General features: G+C 37.7%; 1 protein-coding gene across 37 annotated transcripts in view; it reads right to left on the reverse strand.

Moving 5' to 3' along the window:
- RIMS2 (regulating synaptic membrane exocytosis 2) overlaps window positions 1–18990 on the reverse strand; it is a 740891-nt gene that overhangs the window by 129657 nt on the left and 592244 nt on the right. For 9 of the 37 annotated variants that reach the window (XM_077808874.1, XM_077808876.1, XM_077808873.1 and 6 more), the window contains one exon: window positions 6804–6836. The exons of 25 other annotated variants lie outside the window; for them this stretch is intronic. In XM_077808874.1, the coding sequence (XP_077665000.1) occupies window positions 6804–6836 (33 nt within the window). Of the gene's footprint in view, window positions 1–6803; window positions 6846–18990 lie in introns of all 37 variants that reach the window. 3 more of the 37 variants (XM_077808871.1, XM_077808885.1, XM_077808890.1) reach the window with 2 other exon arrangements.

Raw genomic sequence — 18990 nt, forward strand, 5'->3', positions numbered from 1 at the left:
GAATAGCATATATTTAACAAAAGTAAAACTCTTCCTAAGAGTAGGCCAACCTATGGTATAACTGAGGAAAAGCCTATGTTTACCACCTGTTTCCACAGGATCAGCTAATACAGATTGCATTTGAGGCCTTTAAGGACAGCCTCCAAGTTTAGTTTCTAGCACAGCTATTCCTGGAACAAGCATATTGGCTAAACTGTCCATTCTACCTGAATGAGGAGGATGCTGGGGTAAGAAGACTGGCAAGCCTTAGTCATACTCCACCTTGCATTATGAGTCTGTCCTGATGCCCTTTATTCTTGCTCTCCATAGTTCCAAAGAAACTGCTGGTGGTGGCTGTTTTTCATGATTGTTGTACTACAGTCAGGGGCTGTACAGCCAAAGTAGACAAATGTGTAAAAGCCACCTTCAGTGCCACCTGCAAGACCTACACATATCTGACCCCTTACCTCTGGAGAGACACTGTATGCAGCCATTCTTTCCAGGGGGGTTATATTATTGTCATTTATCTCTGACCCACACACAGCCTGAGTGCAGAGAACTTGAGTAGCTGTTGTGGAAAGAAGTTAAATGTTTCTGTACAAGAAACAAAATATTTTTTTTCAGAAAAGATCTCCTTTATTATTTTTAAAGGAAATTTAAAGGAGATTGAAGAGTCAATCACAGTACTCACAGGGGAAGGGTGGGATGAAAACTCTTCAAGTCAGTGGAGTTCCTCAGGGAGGAGTATGTCTTTACTATTTTCTATTTGAGAACTAGCCATCATGTCTTTTCTTGGCCTCAGACTGATACGTTAAAAAAAGAGACTCCGAGGATATTTCTCATCAGTTACACCAATTTCTATCACAGTGCCTAAAACATATTAATGATGTTACTTTAAATTGACTGTAATTTGCAAAATAAATAACACTGCTAGTAAAACCACTGAAGGAGATGACTTGGTGATCTAAGCCTTAGGAAGGAAAGACCAAGACTCACTAGAACCATAGGTTCAAAAAATGATCGGGTCAACTCAGTTCGATATTCTTCTGAGCTAGATACACTGAGGTGGTAAATTTGCATACATCTTTTGGAGGAGGCCTTAAAAATGAGGTTCTGACTGACCTAAGTACAGTAGGAAGGCACAATCCTTGCTCAGAAGAGCTTACAAACTAATTTAAAACAGGACCCAAAGGAGTGTAACAAACATTAGGGTGAAGTAGGAGAGGAAAGACAAAAGTAACTAATAGGAGTGTGCAGTTATAGAGGCTCGTAATATGCAAGACTGGATGATTCAGAATTATTTAAATGTTATATTTTTAAACAAAACAAATAGTCATTGTGTGTGAGAGAGATTAGGATGCGGTAGGGGAGGAGTGGTAGCAGACACTCTGGAAGGTTCATCCTTGCGTCAGTGAAAGTGCCAGCAGTGGCAGATCATGCTGCTCCCCATTTCAGGGATGGCAGGAATCAGTGCAGCCTCATGCTCAGGCTTGGGAAGCTCTGAGTATTTTGTGGAGGCAGAGAACCAGCTCCGGTCCTCCTTCCTCCTATTCTTGTTCTGTCCCTGTTTCAACCACCCTCTGAAATGTGACATAAAATCATTGTTGGCAAAGTTGGGAATAGAATCTACTTAATCCCTTAATACAGCAGATCCAATTCTCATCCACTTTGATGGACTGCCTCTTCTAAAGGACCTGTAAAATCTCCATGGTTGGCCATGATGTCTGAAAAATGGAGCAACTTCAGTATACTAACTATTTCAAAATGTTATACTTCCTCCTGTAGTGGCTGGTCCAAAGAGGATAACAGCCTACTCTAACTTCTAGCCATTGCAATTACTCCTTTATTCAAGTAGTAGAGGCTTAAGCTGTATTGCTGAAAGGCTAGGGTTCACTTTCTCTTGATGACCCTGAAGGAAGTATTACAACTGCACAGTACTTAATTTGTTTTTTTAAACAAACCAACAAACCAAAAACACTAGGAAATTACATACAGAATCTAATTTAGTAGAATGTTATTAAATTTGCAAAATCAAGCTCTCAAAAGTTATGAAATGCCAGAAGTAAGGTTGCCCATGCAACCTAAGTTCCATCTATTATTCATCATGGTTCAGTCTTTAATTACATGATCACATACTATTTTGTCCACAGGATCCTTGCCTCATTCAGTTCACAGGATGGACAGTGCTCAGGCAACTGTTCAGTATTTCTTGTTTATTCTCATCATTAAGTTGTGTCCCCACACCGAATGTAGTACTCATCATCCAAACTCTGCACTGAATATGGAATTATTGGTTTCAGAGTAACAGCCGTGTTAGTCTGTATTCGCAAAAAGAAAAGGAGTACTTGTGGCACCTTAGAGACTAACCAATTTATTTGAGCATGAGCTTTCGTGAGCTACAGCTCACTTCATCAGATACATACCGTGGAAACTGCAGCAGACTTTATATATACACTGAGAATATGAAACAATACCTCCTCCCACCCCACTGTCCTGCTGGTAATAGCTTATCTAAAGTAATCGTCAGGTTAGGCCATTTCCAGCACAAATCCAGGTTTTCTCACCCTCCACCCCCCCACACATGTGCCAGCAATGCCCCTCTGCCATGTACATTGGTCAAACTGGACAGTCTCTACGTAAAAGAATAAATGGACACAAATCAGATGTCAAGAATTATAACATTCATAAACCAGTCGGAGAACACTTCAATCTCTCTGGTCACGCAATCACAGACATGAAGGTTGCTATCTTAAAACAAAAAAACTTCAAATCCAGACTCCAGCGAGAAACTGCTGAATTGGAATTCATTTGCAAATTGGATACTATTAATTTAGGCTTAAATAGAGACTGGGAGTGGCTAAGTCATTATGCAAGGTAGCCTATTTCCTCTTGTTTTTTCCTCCCCCCCCCCCAGATGTTCTGGTTTAACTTGGATTTAAACTTGGAGAGTGGTCAGTTTGGACGAGCTATTACCAGCAGGAGAGTGAATCTGTGTGTGTATGGGGGTGGGTTTTTGGAGGGGGGTGAGGGAGTGAGAGAACCTGGATTTGTGCAGGAAATGGCCTAACTTCATTATCATGCACATTGTGTAAAGAGTTGTCACCTTGGATGGGCTATCACCAGCAGGAGAGTGAATTTGTGTGGGGGGGTGGAGGGTGAGAAAACCTGGATTTGTGCTGGAAATGGCCTAACCTGACGATTACTTTAGATAAGCTATTACCAGCAGGACAGTGGGGTGGGAGGAGGTATTGTTTCATATTCTCAGTGTATATATAAAGTCTGCTGCAGTTTCCACGGTATGTATCTGATGAAGTGAGCTGTAGCTCACGAAAGCTCATGCTCAAATAAATTGGTTAGTCTCTAAGGTGCCACAAGTACTCCTTTTCTTTATGGAATTATTAATTTCCTTAAGGGGTTTTCTATGGTACTCATCAGTGAAGTATCTGAGTGCCTCACAAATGTTAATTTATATTCACAACTCTCCTTTGAGATACAAAACTATTATCATCACTATTTCACAGATGAGTACAAAGAGCATAAGAACAAAATTTGCATGTGTTGACCAATTATGGTGCATAATTTTTCAAATACTTAGCATTTTACAGTTTTACATGAATAATAAATGAATCTTCACAACACTCCTGCCTGAGAGGTAGCTGGGTAACTATTGCAGATGGGGAAACGAGATGGAGCGGCACAGTGAACTGCTTAAAGCTACACAGTGAGTCACTATCAGAGTCAGGATTAGACGTAGGGGTCTCCTGAGTCCCAGCTCTGGCCAGAGGTTTCACAGCTGCCAATTACTTTAGCTGCAATTGTGAGTGCTCAGCACTTGTGAAAATCAGGCCCTTCTCATGTTGGGTTCCCAGAACACGGGGAACACATAGCAAAAATCTGGTTCCAGTAACTCACCTAGAAAGTGTGTGGCAGAGGCAGGGAGAGAATCAAGTTCTCCTAAGTAGCATTCACCTGCTTTAACCACAAAATCATCCTTTCTCTGCCCTATTTTTTACACTCCTCCGACACCTTCTACAGTAAATAGGACACATTGCTACACATTTCTGCCTCACTCACCACATAGCCCTAATTCATTTAGTGAGCTCAGTGCATTCTGTGCACTGAATAATGCTGGGTCCTTTGGAAAAGGTAGTATGTGATCATGTAAATAAAGACTGTATCATAATGCATACACACAATGGGGCAGAATGAAGGTTGCATAACCTCAATTCTGTCTTTTCCTAAGTTTTGAGAGCTTAATTTTGCAACCTTCATAAAAGTATTTAAATATAGCTTTATTATCAGCAATATACTGCACAGCTGGAGTGATAGATATAGTTAAAACTGGCTAAGAATTTCTACCCTAGATCATTTCCATTCATACTTTTCTGAAAAATAAAATTTTCCAGACCTTGTCTCTGACTTTGATGAATGTTGAGATATGGAGGTGCTAAGTTATTTACTCATGCATTATGGGTGGTATATCCACATCTGAGTATGTGAAAATAGTATTGTTAATTAAGAAGATACCATACAATTACAATATATGCCCATGTACTGTACCTGACTTTGTTCCTGCAAAAATTAATATATTTACCTTGGCATAAATAAGTAATTGAGGAAAACTACAATCATGCATGTTTCACAGAATCATAGGACTGGTAGGGACCTCAAGAGGTCTTCTAGTCCAGTCCTCTGCACTCAAGACAGAACTAAGTATTATCTACGGTGTTTATCTAACCGGCTTTTAAAATCATCCAATGATTCCACAACCTTTCTCAGAAATTTATTCCAGTGCTTAACTACCCTGACAGTTAGGAATTTTTTCCTATTATCCAACCTAAACATCCCTTGCTGCATTTCAAGCCCATTGCTTAAATGGGCATGTTTGTAGGATTATGACCCCTCTGGGCATATACACTGCAGCAGGCATTGTGGCTCTATTGTACACTTATTTAAAATATTTTCAAAAAATATGAGATGCTGTTTTTTGGTTGCACATTCCTAAATGTTTTATTCATTCATTCCTTACACAGGCATTATTAACATATTTAAACATTCCCTGGTTTGAACTGTATGCTGAATTAGATATGTTCATATTCGTATTAAAATAAGTTAGCATTATATGTTGCATTACATATAGTGGACCCAACGTGTTATTAAAGAAACAGAAGAGAACATCTTAAATAAATCCAGGTCTCTCTGCTCCCCCCCTTTGACAAGTATAATTTGGGCTTCCCTCTTTCTACTCCGAATGATTGAGTCCTTGGTTCTCCTGCTACCCTCTCTCCCAACTAATGAACTATGGGTTCTTCTATTTCTCCTCACTGGTCCATTAATTCTGTGCACTTCCCTCCTCCCCACATTTCTTTGCAGGCTCCTTTATTGCAGTCAGTGTTGCTGACACTTCCAAACTTGATCACAAGTCTCACAATATTTGTTTTGGTTTTTTTTAAGCCCCAACCGCAGTGGTCACCTTATTACATAAAAACATCCAGTTTTAGCCATCATAGCTGCAAAGAAAAACTTGAAAATGTGAACTTTGAACTAGTTCAAAAAACTAGAATGCAACATCTTTTATCTTTAAAGTATCATGATTTTTATTCAGTGTTGTGATTTCAGAGCCTGACTCATGATTTTTAAATCCTCAGAGTTGACAATACTGCTGCTTATACTGGGCTCTCACTTTCCTAGGTCTTCCTCTCCACCTAACTCCTTCTCCGTCCTCACTAAGGAGAGTCACAAGGACTCCAGTCACTCCTTCCCTGCTCCTTTTATAGGATAAGTGGCCATTCAGCTGTTATACATCCTGTAAAAGAACTCTGCTTCCTGTCCTCCATTCCCCTCCTGAAAAATGGGGTGAGTGGTGGGCTGCTCAGTAGTTATCCTCCCTCATCACCTACTACTAAAAACAGCAGCAATGATATGAAGGATGAAATCTCCAGAAGAAATAAGAAGTACACAGCCTTGAGACAAGCACTGAACAACATAGATATTAATCACTACCCAAACAGCTCTCCAATGTTTAGTCATTACATCCTTATATTCTTATCACACCCTTTTTGGTATGGGAGAACAGTGCTTGAACTCTAATAATTTTTCTTCTAAAATCAATCACAGAATATCAGGGTTGGAAGGGACCTCAGGAGATCATCTAGTCCAAACCCCTGCTCAAAGCAGGACCAATCCCCATTTTTTGCCACAGATCAACTTAACAGCCCCTCAAGGATTAAACTCACAACCGTGGGTTTATCATCATGGTGCATTCGATTAAGCTAAGATCAGGATCTCAGAGCATCAAATGCAACCCAATGAAAATCTTCAATTTTGAAACTACCTCTTCCCCAAGAAAAAAAAAAAAGAATGCTAAAATATTTGAGTTTCTGTAACTTCTGGAACAGTTTCTGAATGTAGTGATAAACCAGACCTCACCAGTAGGCAATGTGAGTTGACAGGGATCTTAAAAGCTAACATGGAAAGAAAATGGATATGGGGAATAAACAGTGAGTTGGAAAAACTATAATAGGTAGTTTGAAATGAGTAAGATAAGGTATTTTTTTTTATGTGTATGGCACCATTTCATTTACTTTAACACTTCATATTTTTTGTGCAGTATATAGTTTATATGCACTGGTAAAAATAATTATCTATACACAAATGATAAACATCTAAAATTAATTTTTTACAATCATAAAGTGTTTAAGTTTAAGAGGGGAAAGTATGTGAGATGGGGTATGATAAAATGTACAGGACAAGCAAGATGATAAAATCCACAGGACAAGTAAAATGAAAAAATAACAGAGAGATAAGCACTATAAGAGACAGACCTGAGTTTCTTCTCCTTGATGATTCCGCTTCTTCTGTGATCACATCATATAATGGACAGACATAGACAAAGGAGATGGGCGTGAGTGGATGTACTCAGAAGGTAAAAACCAACACTGAGGGAAAGGGCTGAAAATTGTTTTAGAGAGAGGCTTGTAGTACAGAGTTAGAAAAGGGGGTAAAATAACACAACAGACACCAAAAGGAAAAAGAAAGCCAAGAAAGAGCTGATTAAACTACTGTTGGAGAAAAAGAACCAGAAAGACAGAGTTAGTGTAAGAGATAAGGAAATAACAAATGTTACAGTTGACCGCAATGCCAGTCCTGGCAGCGAAGCTGAGGAAAGACTTGGTTAGTAAAAGGTAGGCTAATTAGCAGTTACCACTTTGTTCATGACATGGATTATTCAGCTTCTTGAAACAATATCTACTTAAAACCAAGTAACTTTTTTTTTCTTTAAATGAACCTTAAAGATAACAAACCCTGATTTCATTCTTAAATTGCCAACATCCAGAACTGTATTATTAAAGTATTTTAATTATTTCTTTTCCTTTCTTATTTATGCTGAACCAAAGTTCCACATATCCAAAATTACAGATTAATAACTGGAAAAGGACAAAAAAGTCCAATATTTTCCAGAATCCACATAACACATTCTGCAAATGATCTGTGTTATCATAACATTGTGCTACTGCAATATTCTCCAGCCCAAATTGTAGAACAAGACCAGACAATAAAAAACAGAATATATAATTATTTTCTCTTGCATTCAAATGAGTGGATAACATTCTAGTCCCCTCACTTGTAAGCCAATTATATATGACTTACAGTACAGGATATTTATACAAGTCAAGTGCATGAAGCAACCGTGTCCTGTACCTTACATTAAAATGTAGCATTCAAAACCATGCACTGCCATTTAAGACATGAGTATATTTTAGGGAGAGTTTCACTCAGTGTACTATATGTCTATATCCAGATACAGGGTGGAGGGAAGTCATCTTCAAAGGAAGTGGAAATTACACAAATGTTGGTGACCTGCCAACATCAGCAACATAAATATATTCTTGTCTTCCAAAACATAAGCAGAGCCAAGTTATGGCCTAGCTTTAACTTGCAATCCATACTGATCCTGAGACTTCCCTCATATATTCAACCCCCAATCAGAATTCATTTGCAGGGACTATATAAAGAATCCAGAAAAGTTTGGGCAGTTGTTTTGCAATCAGTGTTGTGATTCCAAAAAAAATTATATAAATTAGAACACATCTGCATAAGTCAATACATTGAAAATGATGCTAAAGACAAAACTTAATGTTATCTGTTACCAATTTAATGTTGTCTATTCTAAGAATGACATTTCTAACTTTATTCCATGTTAAACTACAGCTGGCATACTGTAACCTATTGCATACTGACAAATGCCAAGATTCTGCAAATCTTCTGTAATAAATCAACTTGTAAAAGACACATCTGATATTTATTTGTGCTAATTGAATAGGAATTTGTTTACAATATGGGTGCTAATCAATGAGCATATATGAAAGCAGTAAAAAGTTAAACAAAAAAATAAAAAAAAGACCAGAGCAGCTGAAAGCTTTGATAAGGACTGTTATGTACCTACACTCTGAAAAGGTAAAATGTTAGGATGAGTACATATCCTTCTAGATAGGCAAGACATATATGTCATAAAGCAAGATATGAACAAGTGAATACGAAAGCTCAGCTTTTCCTAGGTACTGTATATCCTGTATTGGCAATATGTGAACATAATTGCCACAACCATATTAAAAAGTCCAACTTTGTTAAGTTCTTTGAACATGTTTTATGTTGTATTCACATATCCCTGAAACCCACACTATTACCTCAGCTAAAAGTATTATTAGAAAGTGTTAAAATGAACATGGAAAAATATAATCTCTCTCTTTCTCTCGACCTCCTTATATTTTTCATTGGTTATTTTTAATATCCAGCCATTTGCTTATCTTAGAAAAAGACACTTGCAGTTGGCCAAATCTCTCTTTAAGAGGTCGTGAAGGGGAGTTTGGCCTGAGAAAGGAATAAAGCCCCAGTTTTGTGATGGGATCTACCCATGAGGAGTTCCAGCAAACAGGACTCTGTGTGGGCGAAAGAGTCCATGACGGAAGCTCCTTTGCAGGATCAGGTATATGATTTAGGCCCAAATGATCAATATCTAGCTTCAATAATATAAGTAACATGTCACAATATTTACTACCAATTTGCTACCTCGTGCAACACTTGTCATGAAAATTCGAGCGTATTTTATTTAAATTTTAACAATCCAACAATGTCATTATCAATTAAATGAAACAATTTTTAACAGTACAAATGCACTGTTATTCTTCTGCTTCTGTTACCAGACAGAATGTATTAGAAGCCCAATATTAACATGAGCCAGGCAGGAAAATATGAAAAAGTTACTTGTTCACTTGATAGGTTTCAGAGTAGCAGCCGTGTTAGTCTGTATTCGCAAAAAGAAAACGAGTACTAGTGGCACCTTAGAGACTAACCAACTTATTTGAGCATAAGCTTTCATGAGCTACAGCTCACTTCATCGAATGTAGCTCACGAAAGCTTATGCCCAAATAAACTGGTTAGTCTCTAAGGTGCCACTAGTACGCCTTTTCTTTTTGTTTACTTGAGGACATCTGTCAGCTTGTGTCTCAAGAACTCAGAAAATTTTGCCATTGGTAATATTTTACTTTTTGATAATGACTGATTCATAAAAGTTCTGTAGCAGCTAAATTAATAGTGCTATTAGGACTTCCTTCTACTGATGGTTAACTGAAGGGGGTTGGTGTGTTGCCATGTCATAACTTTTAGTGAGTAATTCATGAATATTTATAGCAGTCTTCCTTTTGACTAAGAAGCTATGCCATACATCCCAAAAAGTAGAGTTTTAAAACTCTCTCTCTCTATTTCTTTTAATCTAATGAATTAAATCTTTGTTGATACAATTTATTAGCATCTGAGAGCAAAATTATGGGGTGAAAGGCTGTTAAATTTGCATGGTAGTAATAGGTAGTCGGCTCATTTACGTAGTCCTTGCTTTGGTAAGGAACTAGCATTTATTTGGATCTATTGTTCATTCTGATGTGGAACAATGCTAAGTATAAATGCCTATTGCACAGAAATTAGGAAATGTGAGTGTCTTCTACTGCATACATTTATAAAGAAAAGTAATGCCAATTATTGTACCATACACTTGAATAAAACAAAAGTTAATTGATTATTCTTTTATCTTGTTCTGACACAAAATTCTGTAATGTTTTTCATGACAAATAAAATGTGAATTACTACAGAAACGTGTTTAATTAAAGGTATCAATCTCAGTGCACAAACAACTCTACCTGAAACTTTGCATATTACTGAGGTCAAACTTTGCTTTAACCTGCCACAAGGCAGGATAATTACACTAATCAGATATGCCCATATTAAACACTAATGGTAGTACAGGGCATAGAAGTAAAGGGCAAACATCTTCCTCTCCTGGCAGATTTTGATTCCAATATTCTTTGCTCCTCACATACACAGATCTTCCATTATATCTTGACGCTCAGCAGCCTCTATGGATCCTAGCTCTGCAGTGCTTCATTGCTGTCCTCAAAATATAATTAATTGTGTGTAGAAGCACAGTGTCCTGTTCAAAATCCTACAACACGGAGAAAATTCTAGGACAGGGATGATCCAGGATTTTGTATGTCTCATAAATACATTTGACTAGCACACACATAACTGGATGAGGAGAATAGAGGCAAGTGGCACCTCACCTCCAGGACTCAAGAAAGGCAGCTGGTCCCTGAGGCCAGGTGAACGGTGAAAGGGTGGGGATAGTGTAGGTGATCTGGGAGTAGATAAGAGCAGGGAGATAATTATTAGAGGAGGAGTTTGGAGAACAGCAGTCAATTATAATGAAGTGCAAATAAAAATCAGGTTTCAGTATAATCTCCCTGTCAAACAGAGAGAAAACCAAATAATAATGATTTTAGCCCTCCTTATAGGTATATTAAATCTCAGACTCAGACTTCCAGTTCTTTCCCCAAGTATATAAGATCCCTACTACTAAAGGCTAGTTCTTGAAAGTTCAGAATCATCCACCGACGATCATTACAGCAGACTGGACAGTGACTGAGATTTTTCGCACAAAACAATAGTCAAAGGACTGTGATGTAAAAATCCCCACAGAGATCAAAGAATTGGAATACTATATTTTGTAGTTTGATCTTTCAGAGTAAATATATGACTAGATAAAAAGAGAATAGGAATATGGAGAACCTACAGACACTCCTTTACATAGATAAGGGCAATAGATAGAAAGGAGGTTGGGAAACACATAAAAGAACAACCTTTAGATAATTTGGGTAGCATTGTCTCTGTATTGCATGAAAAATATCCAGTGTGCGTCAAACTTACTGCTTTACAAATCTCAAGAGATATAACTGATCACAGAATATAAGAAATACAAATGAGAAATGCAGATAGATTGCAGTTATGATTTTGTACCTTTAAACCAAATTCAGATTATATGTTTATATAAAAAAACAGAAAGAATTTTCAAACAGTCTTTTGCCATTACACACTGAAGGGCTTTTTGAAATCCAGTTAATAAAAAGTATATCATTAATCTATGCTGAGAAGATGGTAGATAACTCCCATCAACAGGTCATCTAATTTAAGTTATTAAAACTCTAATTCTGCCTCAGAAAATAAATTTTTCAGGGTATGTTACCACATTGATATACAATCTACTTGCAGTATAGGGTATAGTGGCTATTTTAAATTGAAGTAATTGCTGTCAGAAAGTTGATCTTTCTGGTTGAATCCTACTCCCAAAGATGTCAGTGGTTTCAATTTGGGATAGAATCAGGCCTTCCATAGGCCTATGATAAGAGAGTTCACAAGAATTGTGTCCAAAGTAGCAGTCAGAAATGGAATTAGGAATAACTACACACAAAAAGTAGTATGAAAAAGAATGCTACATCAGACAGTTGGTCTGCCATGCATACAGAGTCCAACAAGCCATATGTTGGTATGCTGTAAAGTTTCTTCCTGACCTCTGTACAAGTTCCGATTCAACTCAGAAGCCCAAGATTTCATTATAACTGCCACCTATGCAATAGCACTACAGCAGCAATCAGCATACAGACCCCTGATTTAAAAGGAGACACAGAGATGGCAGGACTTTTTCCTATGAGAAAAGTCTACTAGAGCCTGAATTTGTTTCCATTCATAGAGGCCATGAAAAGTAAACCTTTTCATATGGACTTTTGACAAGGATGTGTATTAAGGGCTGCAGGTGGTTAGATATAGGAGAGGGTCTTATATTGATTTTACTCAACTGTTATTCTAGTCTGAATGATTTGGGCTGGGCAGTTCATTTGCATTTCATATTTGATTTTTGTTGCTGCTCATTTGAAGTACTATAACTTAGAGCTGTGGGTTATTAAGAAATCTAAATAAACATAAAAATCAATAAATTAATGGAGTAATTGTTTTAAGTTTGTTGCCCTGGAGCAGCAAGGAATCACTGAGTGTTTTTTGCTAATGGGCAAACAATTGATTTTTTAGTTCATTGGCAATTCTGAAACATTGAAAAAATAAGTGTTGGTGAAAATAACAAGGAAATTTCATGTTGAACTGAACATTTTGCTTGACACAAAACACTTAATTTCTAAGCATTTTTAAAGGATTGATTCACAAACTGACCGGAGTAGTGGGTGGCATTGCTCCTGCCCTTATGAGCTTTAGCCCTCCCCAGGGATGGGGGGAGACCCAGGTTCAATTCCCCCAGTCTGCTTAATGTGGAAAAGGATTTGAACAGGGATCTCCCATCTTGCAGAAAAGTACTCTACATACTGAGCTAGTCTGATGTGGGTTCCTCTCAATCTCTCCTGTGGAAGCTGTTCCACTATTTATAAATAAACAAATAGCCATTGGAACAGGGACATGAAGTCAGGTCTCTCACCTCCCAGGTCAGCTGCCTTAACCAGCAGGCTATAGAGTCATTCTCAGACCCTTTCTTTCTCTGGCCCCCATTGACTAATTATTTATACAAAGTGGAACAGTTCAACGGGAAAGATTAAGAGAGACCCATATCAGAATATCCCATATCCCAGTGGCTAGGGCACTTTCCTGTAATATGGCAGACCCATAGTCAAAATCCTTCTCCACATCAGACAGACAGGGGGAACTGAACCTGACTCCCACATTCTTGGTGGATGCCCTAATCAATGGGCTGACACTAATCAGGGGGCTGCTGCCACCACCTCCTCTGGCTGTTTTGTGAATGGTGCCTCAGTCCTGAAATATATATAGGCCAAAACTATTCAGCATGTCAAATTTGGGAATAGGTTTGGTGTCTGGAAAAATGCATTTTTGGTGAATTTACTATTGGCCAAAAAAAGTCGCCAGCTGTAATTCTGAGTACTTTAGTCGAACCAGCTCTTACCCTTCCCATGTTAAATAATCCTAGTTTTTGAAATCGCTCCTAACATGTAAATCCTGCTATAAATTTTAACAACCTTCACTTTCTTTCATGACCTTTTCAATCTTTGCTGTACCTTCATAGCCTCCTCTATCCATAACTTCTTCTCTCTTTCCCCTGTCATGACCCAATGGGCATGGTGTTAGCAATGAACTCTTTTCCCCTTACAATTTCTGTTTCCTACCTCTTCTCTTTCCCACCCATTTCCTTTGAATCCCAATCCATTGTGTTTTCCTTTATCCTCTCTAAGTGGACATTATCTGCTCCCCACCTTCCTTCCTGTCAAGCTTTAATGGCTGGTGCTCTTTCTTCTTATTACTCTAAGCTGCTATCTTAGTACTAGGTAATTTCAGTTTCAGTATCAGTTACCCTTTTGATTCTCCTGCCTCTTCACTTTCTTTCACTAACCTCCATGTTTAATCACCAATTTTGGATGCGATTTTCCCCCCTAAACACTGTTCTCTCTTTGTTTAAATTTCTTCTGATCACCATTTGCTCTTTCTCAATATTGCTCACTTCCAATCACATCCACCATTTGTATTCTTTGGTCTAGCAAACTTTCTGACTTTTCTGCTGCTCTGTCCTTGTCCCATTCACTGCTACTGATGCCACTGTTTCTACTTTCAAACTCTATACTCTTCACTCTCCTCTCACAGCAATCTTCCAATTGTTTTAATCCCTAACCTTGACTTTTTCCCATCATTCATTACCTCCACATGTTTCTGAGCTTTCTGCGCCTTTGTACAAAGTCCTGTAACTACACTGACTTCCTCCTCTCTTCTCTCAATTTCAATTTCCTCTATTCTAAACAAATTGATGTAATCCCTCTGATGGACTTCCATGACAGGTATTTCCACTTAGAGTTGTATTCTTACATGGATTCTCTGTGCAGTCTGTTGGGAAATATGTATATCCCCCTCTGGATCAGAGCCTGCTCCCCACACGTGGCTCTGGTACTCCACAGAGGGCTTTCTGTGAGAGCCCAAGAAGGGGAGATGGTGCCACAGAGGCACAGATCTTCTCCTTCTATATGCGAAGAACTTCCACATGGCTGGATCATGGGGATGACTAAGGACATCAGAATTTAGTCAAATAAAAATAATAAACTTTCTTAATTCAAATAATTAAAATTTGGACACTATATTTCAGATAGCTGATAAAATGTTAGGATGAAACCATTGTATTATTTTCTATCTTGTTTTCGCAAATCCAAGCATCCTATTTTCTATTTTAACTGTTGCTACACAATGGATAGATAAACGGAGGTCTCATTTTAAAATCCTTCTGCACAATATTTTCTATACACAATTGGGAAAAACATCCAAACCAGAAGAAACATTTTAAACACAATCACTAAATGTACTGAGGTATCCATGGCTCCTAAGATTTCTGTCCCTCATGATCCTCTAAGTTCAGACATTCAACATATACGAATTTAGACTATTTTTGTGAATGTTCATTATCTTTCTCTTACTCTAGCTAACTTCACTCTAACATTGTGCAACCTCTTCTAAATCATTAAAAATACATTGAACAATATTGCTCCCCAAAAATGACAATTGGGACTCTCAAATTTTAACTTCTTTGTACTCTGAAAGGCAGAAATCCACGTCAATTACTCTCTTTGTCTTCAATTGTTAATTGCTTTTTAATAAATGCTAAGACTTTCCCTCTCACCCGGGGGTTATTCATGTTCCTTAATTGTGGCTTGTAAACTATGAGTGAGTGTGGCAAGGTCTGCATTTTTGATTAAATAATGCTATTTCCTTGACAGAGAAAGATGAAGGAAACCAGTCCTGGTTATTGCTGTACTTTACCATATAATAGCAGGTAGAGATACAAGAGGACCCTGATTGCCCACCTTACTAATAAAAACAGGGAGAAACCCAAATATCAGCTTTGTCATCTCATCTGGATACTTTCTGAATCACATTTATCATATCTGGATTGAGCTTTAACGAGCTAGACTCATTAAATCCCCATTTTTTTCTGGACACTGTGAAATCTGAAAGACTGCACAATCCCTATAATCGTTTCTGTGTCACATGTTACTCATGTCTCTGACATATTACTGGCTTGGTAATCTAAACACTTCAATCTCTCCTCCAGTTGCTTCTCATACACATTGAACAAAAAAGATGAAATGATGTGGACCTGCAGTATCAGCCCAAGAGAGCTGTTGGGATCGGATGTTATCCTTTGGTCTCTTTCACAGAGTACATACCCTCATCACCCTTGCACAACTCTTCATCTATCCTTGCTAGAAAGTACAATACTATCAACTATACATCATGAGATATAGTATTAAAGGCAACTGACAGATCTAAAGTAAACAACTGGCCACTTAGTTTTTGTCCATTGTCAAGAGATTATTGACAGATGATCATCGATAGATCAGTGCTGTGTCTGTATCATTATTAGTTCTAAAACCAGGGGATCTAGGAAATCTGAGAACCAAGAGCTTCTTCAGCACAACTTCACCAATTACCTTCTCGAAGAATGGAACAGTAGAGACAGGGTGATACTGGCAAGATTACCAGCATCAAGATAGACCAATCCTGGCATCTTGCCCTATCTTATTTCCATCAACATAGGGTATACCTATTCTCTGCCCACATACAATTACCTTTTACCTCACACTCTTGAGAGTAATAAATCAGGCAAAAGTTACTAATTCTCAATGCAGAGGACTATGCCCAGTGTTTAACATTGCTCCCGAACGTGATCTCCACGCATTGTTACAGTAGAGAGCAAGAGACTGAGGCTCTGTCCCTTTCCTTGCACTGCATAAGAAAATAGAAGATTCAAGGCCTCAGAATGTGATTCCTGACACTGAAACTCTAACCCACCTGCCTTCATGCTTCATCCATCATAGCTCAGAGGGAAGCAGTGTTTACAGCAGAAGCCACTATACCAACAGTTAAGGACAAAAGGTGAATACTGTATTGCATCAGGTTGTTGACACAGTGGTGCACTGACTGTGGAACATTCTCTCACAGAACCATGAAACCATTTAAAATAAGGCACCACACTAGCCTTGAGTTGTTATGGTTCTTAAGGATATATTGCTTACCTATATCAATATTTCTGCCATTCTGCACTTAATTTCTTTCAAAACCCATAGATAAATACTATCTACTCTTTGTGATTTACTGAACAATAGCCACCAAATTACCCCATAACTTAGCGATTTCAATTTATGTTAAAAAAAACGCCATTGATTTACCATTAGGAATACCTTAGGTATACGAATTTCCCCGTCTTCTTCTATGGTAGACACTGATCATTTAATTCCTTTAATTTCTCCACATCTTTATTATCATCTTCACTTGTCCCCAAATACCCTTGCTAAACTCTAAAGCATTTCTAGTCAAACATGCATCTGGGTTCTAATGCTTTTGTAGGCTTTCTAAAATTATATTTCTTGTGATTCTGAGCTATTTCTTTTTTATTTTCATCTCTTTACCTTTTTACTTCCAATTTGCCCTCACCTGACCGAATTCATGAGTCACTATAGATATATATATATAAAATTCAACTGGGATTTATAGTTTTAAAAAGATGCTTTATAAACTACAACAATACCATGTTCCATGTGACCACGTAGGTTATATTGTCAACTGCATCCTGCACAAATTGGTCTAGATTCATTATGCCAGAGCTGGCTATGGCAGAGGGTCCTTAGCACTGGAATGTCCATCAGGAGGGGGCTGCAGCAGTGCAAGGTGCCCACAATCTTCCCAGTGCCAACAGTCCTGCAGATAGTCCAATGCAGCCTCAAAAGCGGATGGCCTGGCCAGGGACTGTGCTGAATTAGTGGCTCCCTGTCGCAGCCTGTGCAGCCTCGGTTCCTAAAGTGTTCTTGGTAAAAATTAAAGCCACTCCTACCTAGAGGCTGAATCCCATCTTGGAAAGTTTCAGGAAATCTGTGTCCCTTCTGCAGTACAGGGGATTTTGGCAAGATTACCCCACTCTATGTATATATGGCGGGGTTGGTGATTCTCTAATGGCATACTGCCTCTTCAGGGGCTTCTGCACCACCTCACCTCTCAGCTGTAGTGCACAGAGGGTGGGCCGAAAAAGGGGGATAGTTACAGTGCTCCTATGCTGCCCCTGTGCCAGTACTGGGCTGTAGCTGTGGTCCATTGTAGCCATTAGCAGTAATGTAAATTAGAACAGACTTTAGGCTATTTTACCTTGTCTCTTTAAGGTTCTGACACACTACAATATTTTGTATAATAATTAATTTAAATCAGGTTTTAAAGATTCTGTAATATCATGGTGATATGTGTAGAATCAGATCCTAAATAGATTAGATAGAATAGGTAAGATAAAATAGATAGCCACTCCTTGGGAAATAATACATAGGGGATGTTATCCAGATTAATTTAGTGAGTATTGTTTAATCTCTTCATACAAAACAATATTATTCAGGTTAATTCTATTAGCCCATTTTATAAAAATCTATGAAAAATAATGCAAGTGTTTAAGTTTAGGTCATTACAAAATTAGGCCCTTTTCATCAATGATACTTTCAGAATCTGATACTTACATCTTGGCTATAACAAAGACCTGGCTGAGATCAGGTAAAGAGTTTGTGTTACTTAATGGTTATGGTTAACTAGTTGGTTATGTTCCAACTAGTTATATTTTCTTTCATTATCCTAGAAATAAGGCCACTTCAGTTGTACAGCACAGTTTGCTCTACATCATTTCCATCTCCATTACTGTATTTTATCATCTTTGGTAAAGTTTGTTTAGATTTCTGCCTGATTTTCTGCCAAAATCTCTATTTCTCAAATGTTATGTGCTATACAAGGTGCAGATCATCCTTATTGTTATTTATTTCAATTACCTGAAATAATTATCTATTTTTTCAAACATTTTTATATACACATGCAGATATATTCTGTGAACAACATGCAGATGTTATCATTTTAAAATTTAATTCAAAATATTTCTACTTAAAACACATTAGAGATCATTTTTGTCCTGGTTATTTCTGTAGGTTTTATCTTATTTTCTGATTACTTTTTGCTACTATATCAAATCTTTTATTTTAAAAAAGTTTCTAGCATTTATTTATTTGTGCAGAAAACAATCGGACTGTGAACTAAGTGTAAATTGATGCAGTGCAGTGTTATTGAGTCAACAAAAAGATAACTTGAAAAAATGTCTTTCAGAGAACTGTGAACTGTCTCATTCATCAGAATAAATTGTTGATTCTGAAATCTAGTTTTTGGCAATGTAGTAATTTTTCAGTGCTGATCAAAAAAAACATTCTGCTCATGTGCTTATCCAAAATTTCTGGATGCAGAAATGGGTGTTGAATGGGAGATCAGGGAAAGTTATTACTGTTAATTATTAAGATGGGGAATTAACAATTCAAGGCTCCCCAAAAATTCAAGTGAAGTCTTCTCTGACCCCCAAGGGGAAGGAGAGAAAAAGTATCTCTTCCCAAGTACAAAAAGCCTCAATCATTTCCTGGATTCAAAAACCCAAACTGCATCCCACCATTCTTAATGTATGTCCCTTAATGAAACTACTCTATATACAGCTGCAAAATCCTCCTGCTTCCCCCTGACATATACTACAATGCAATTATGTGTAATCAATAAAAATTCTGTGTCATACTGAAATGAAAATTGGAGGCAATTAAAAACTGGAAAACATTTCATAATTCT

This window comes from Eretmochelys imbricata, chromosome 2 (assembly GCF_965152235.1).
Source record: "Eretmochelys imbricata isolate rEreImb1 chromosome 2, rEreImb1.hap1, whole genome shotgun sequence".
Lineage (NCBI taxonomy): Eukaryota > Metazoa > Chordata > Testudines > Cheloniidae > Eretmochelys > Eretmochelys imbricata.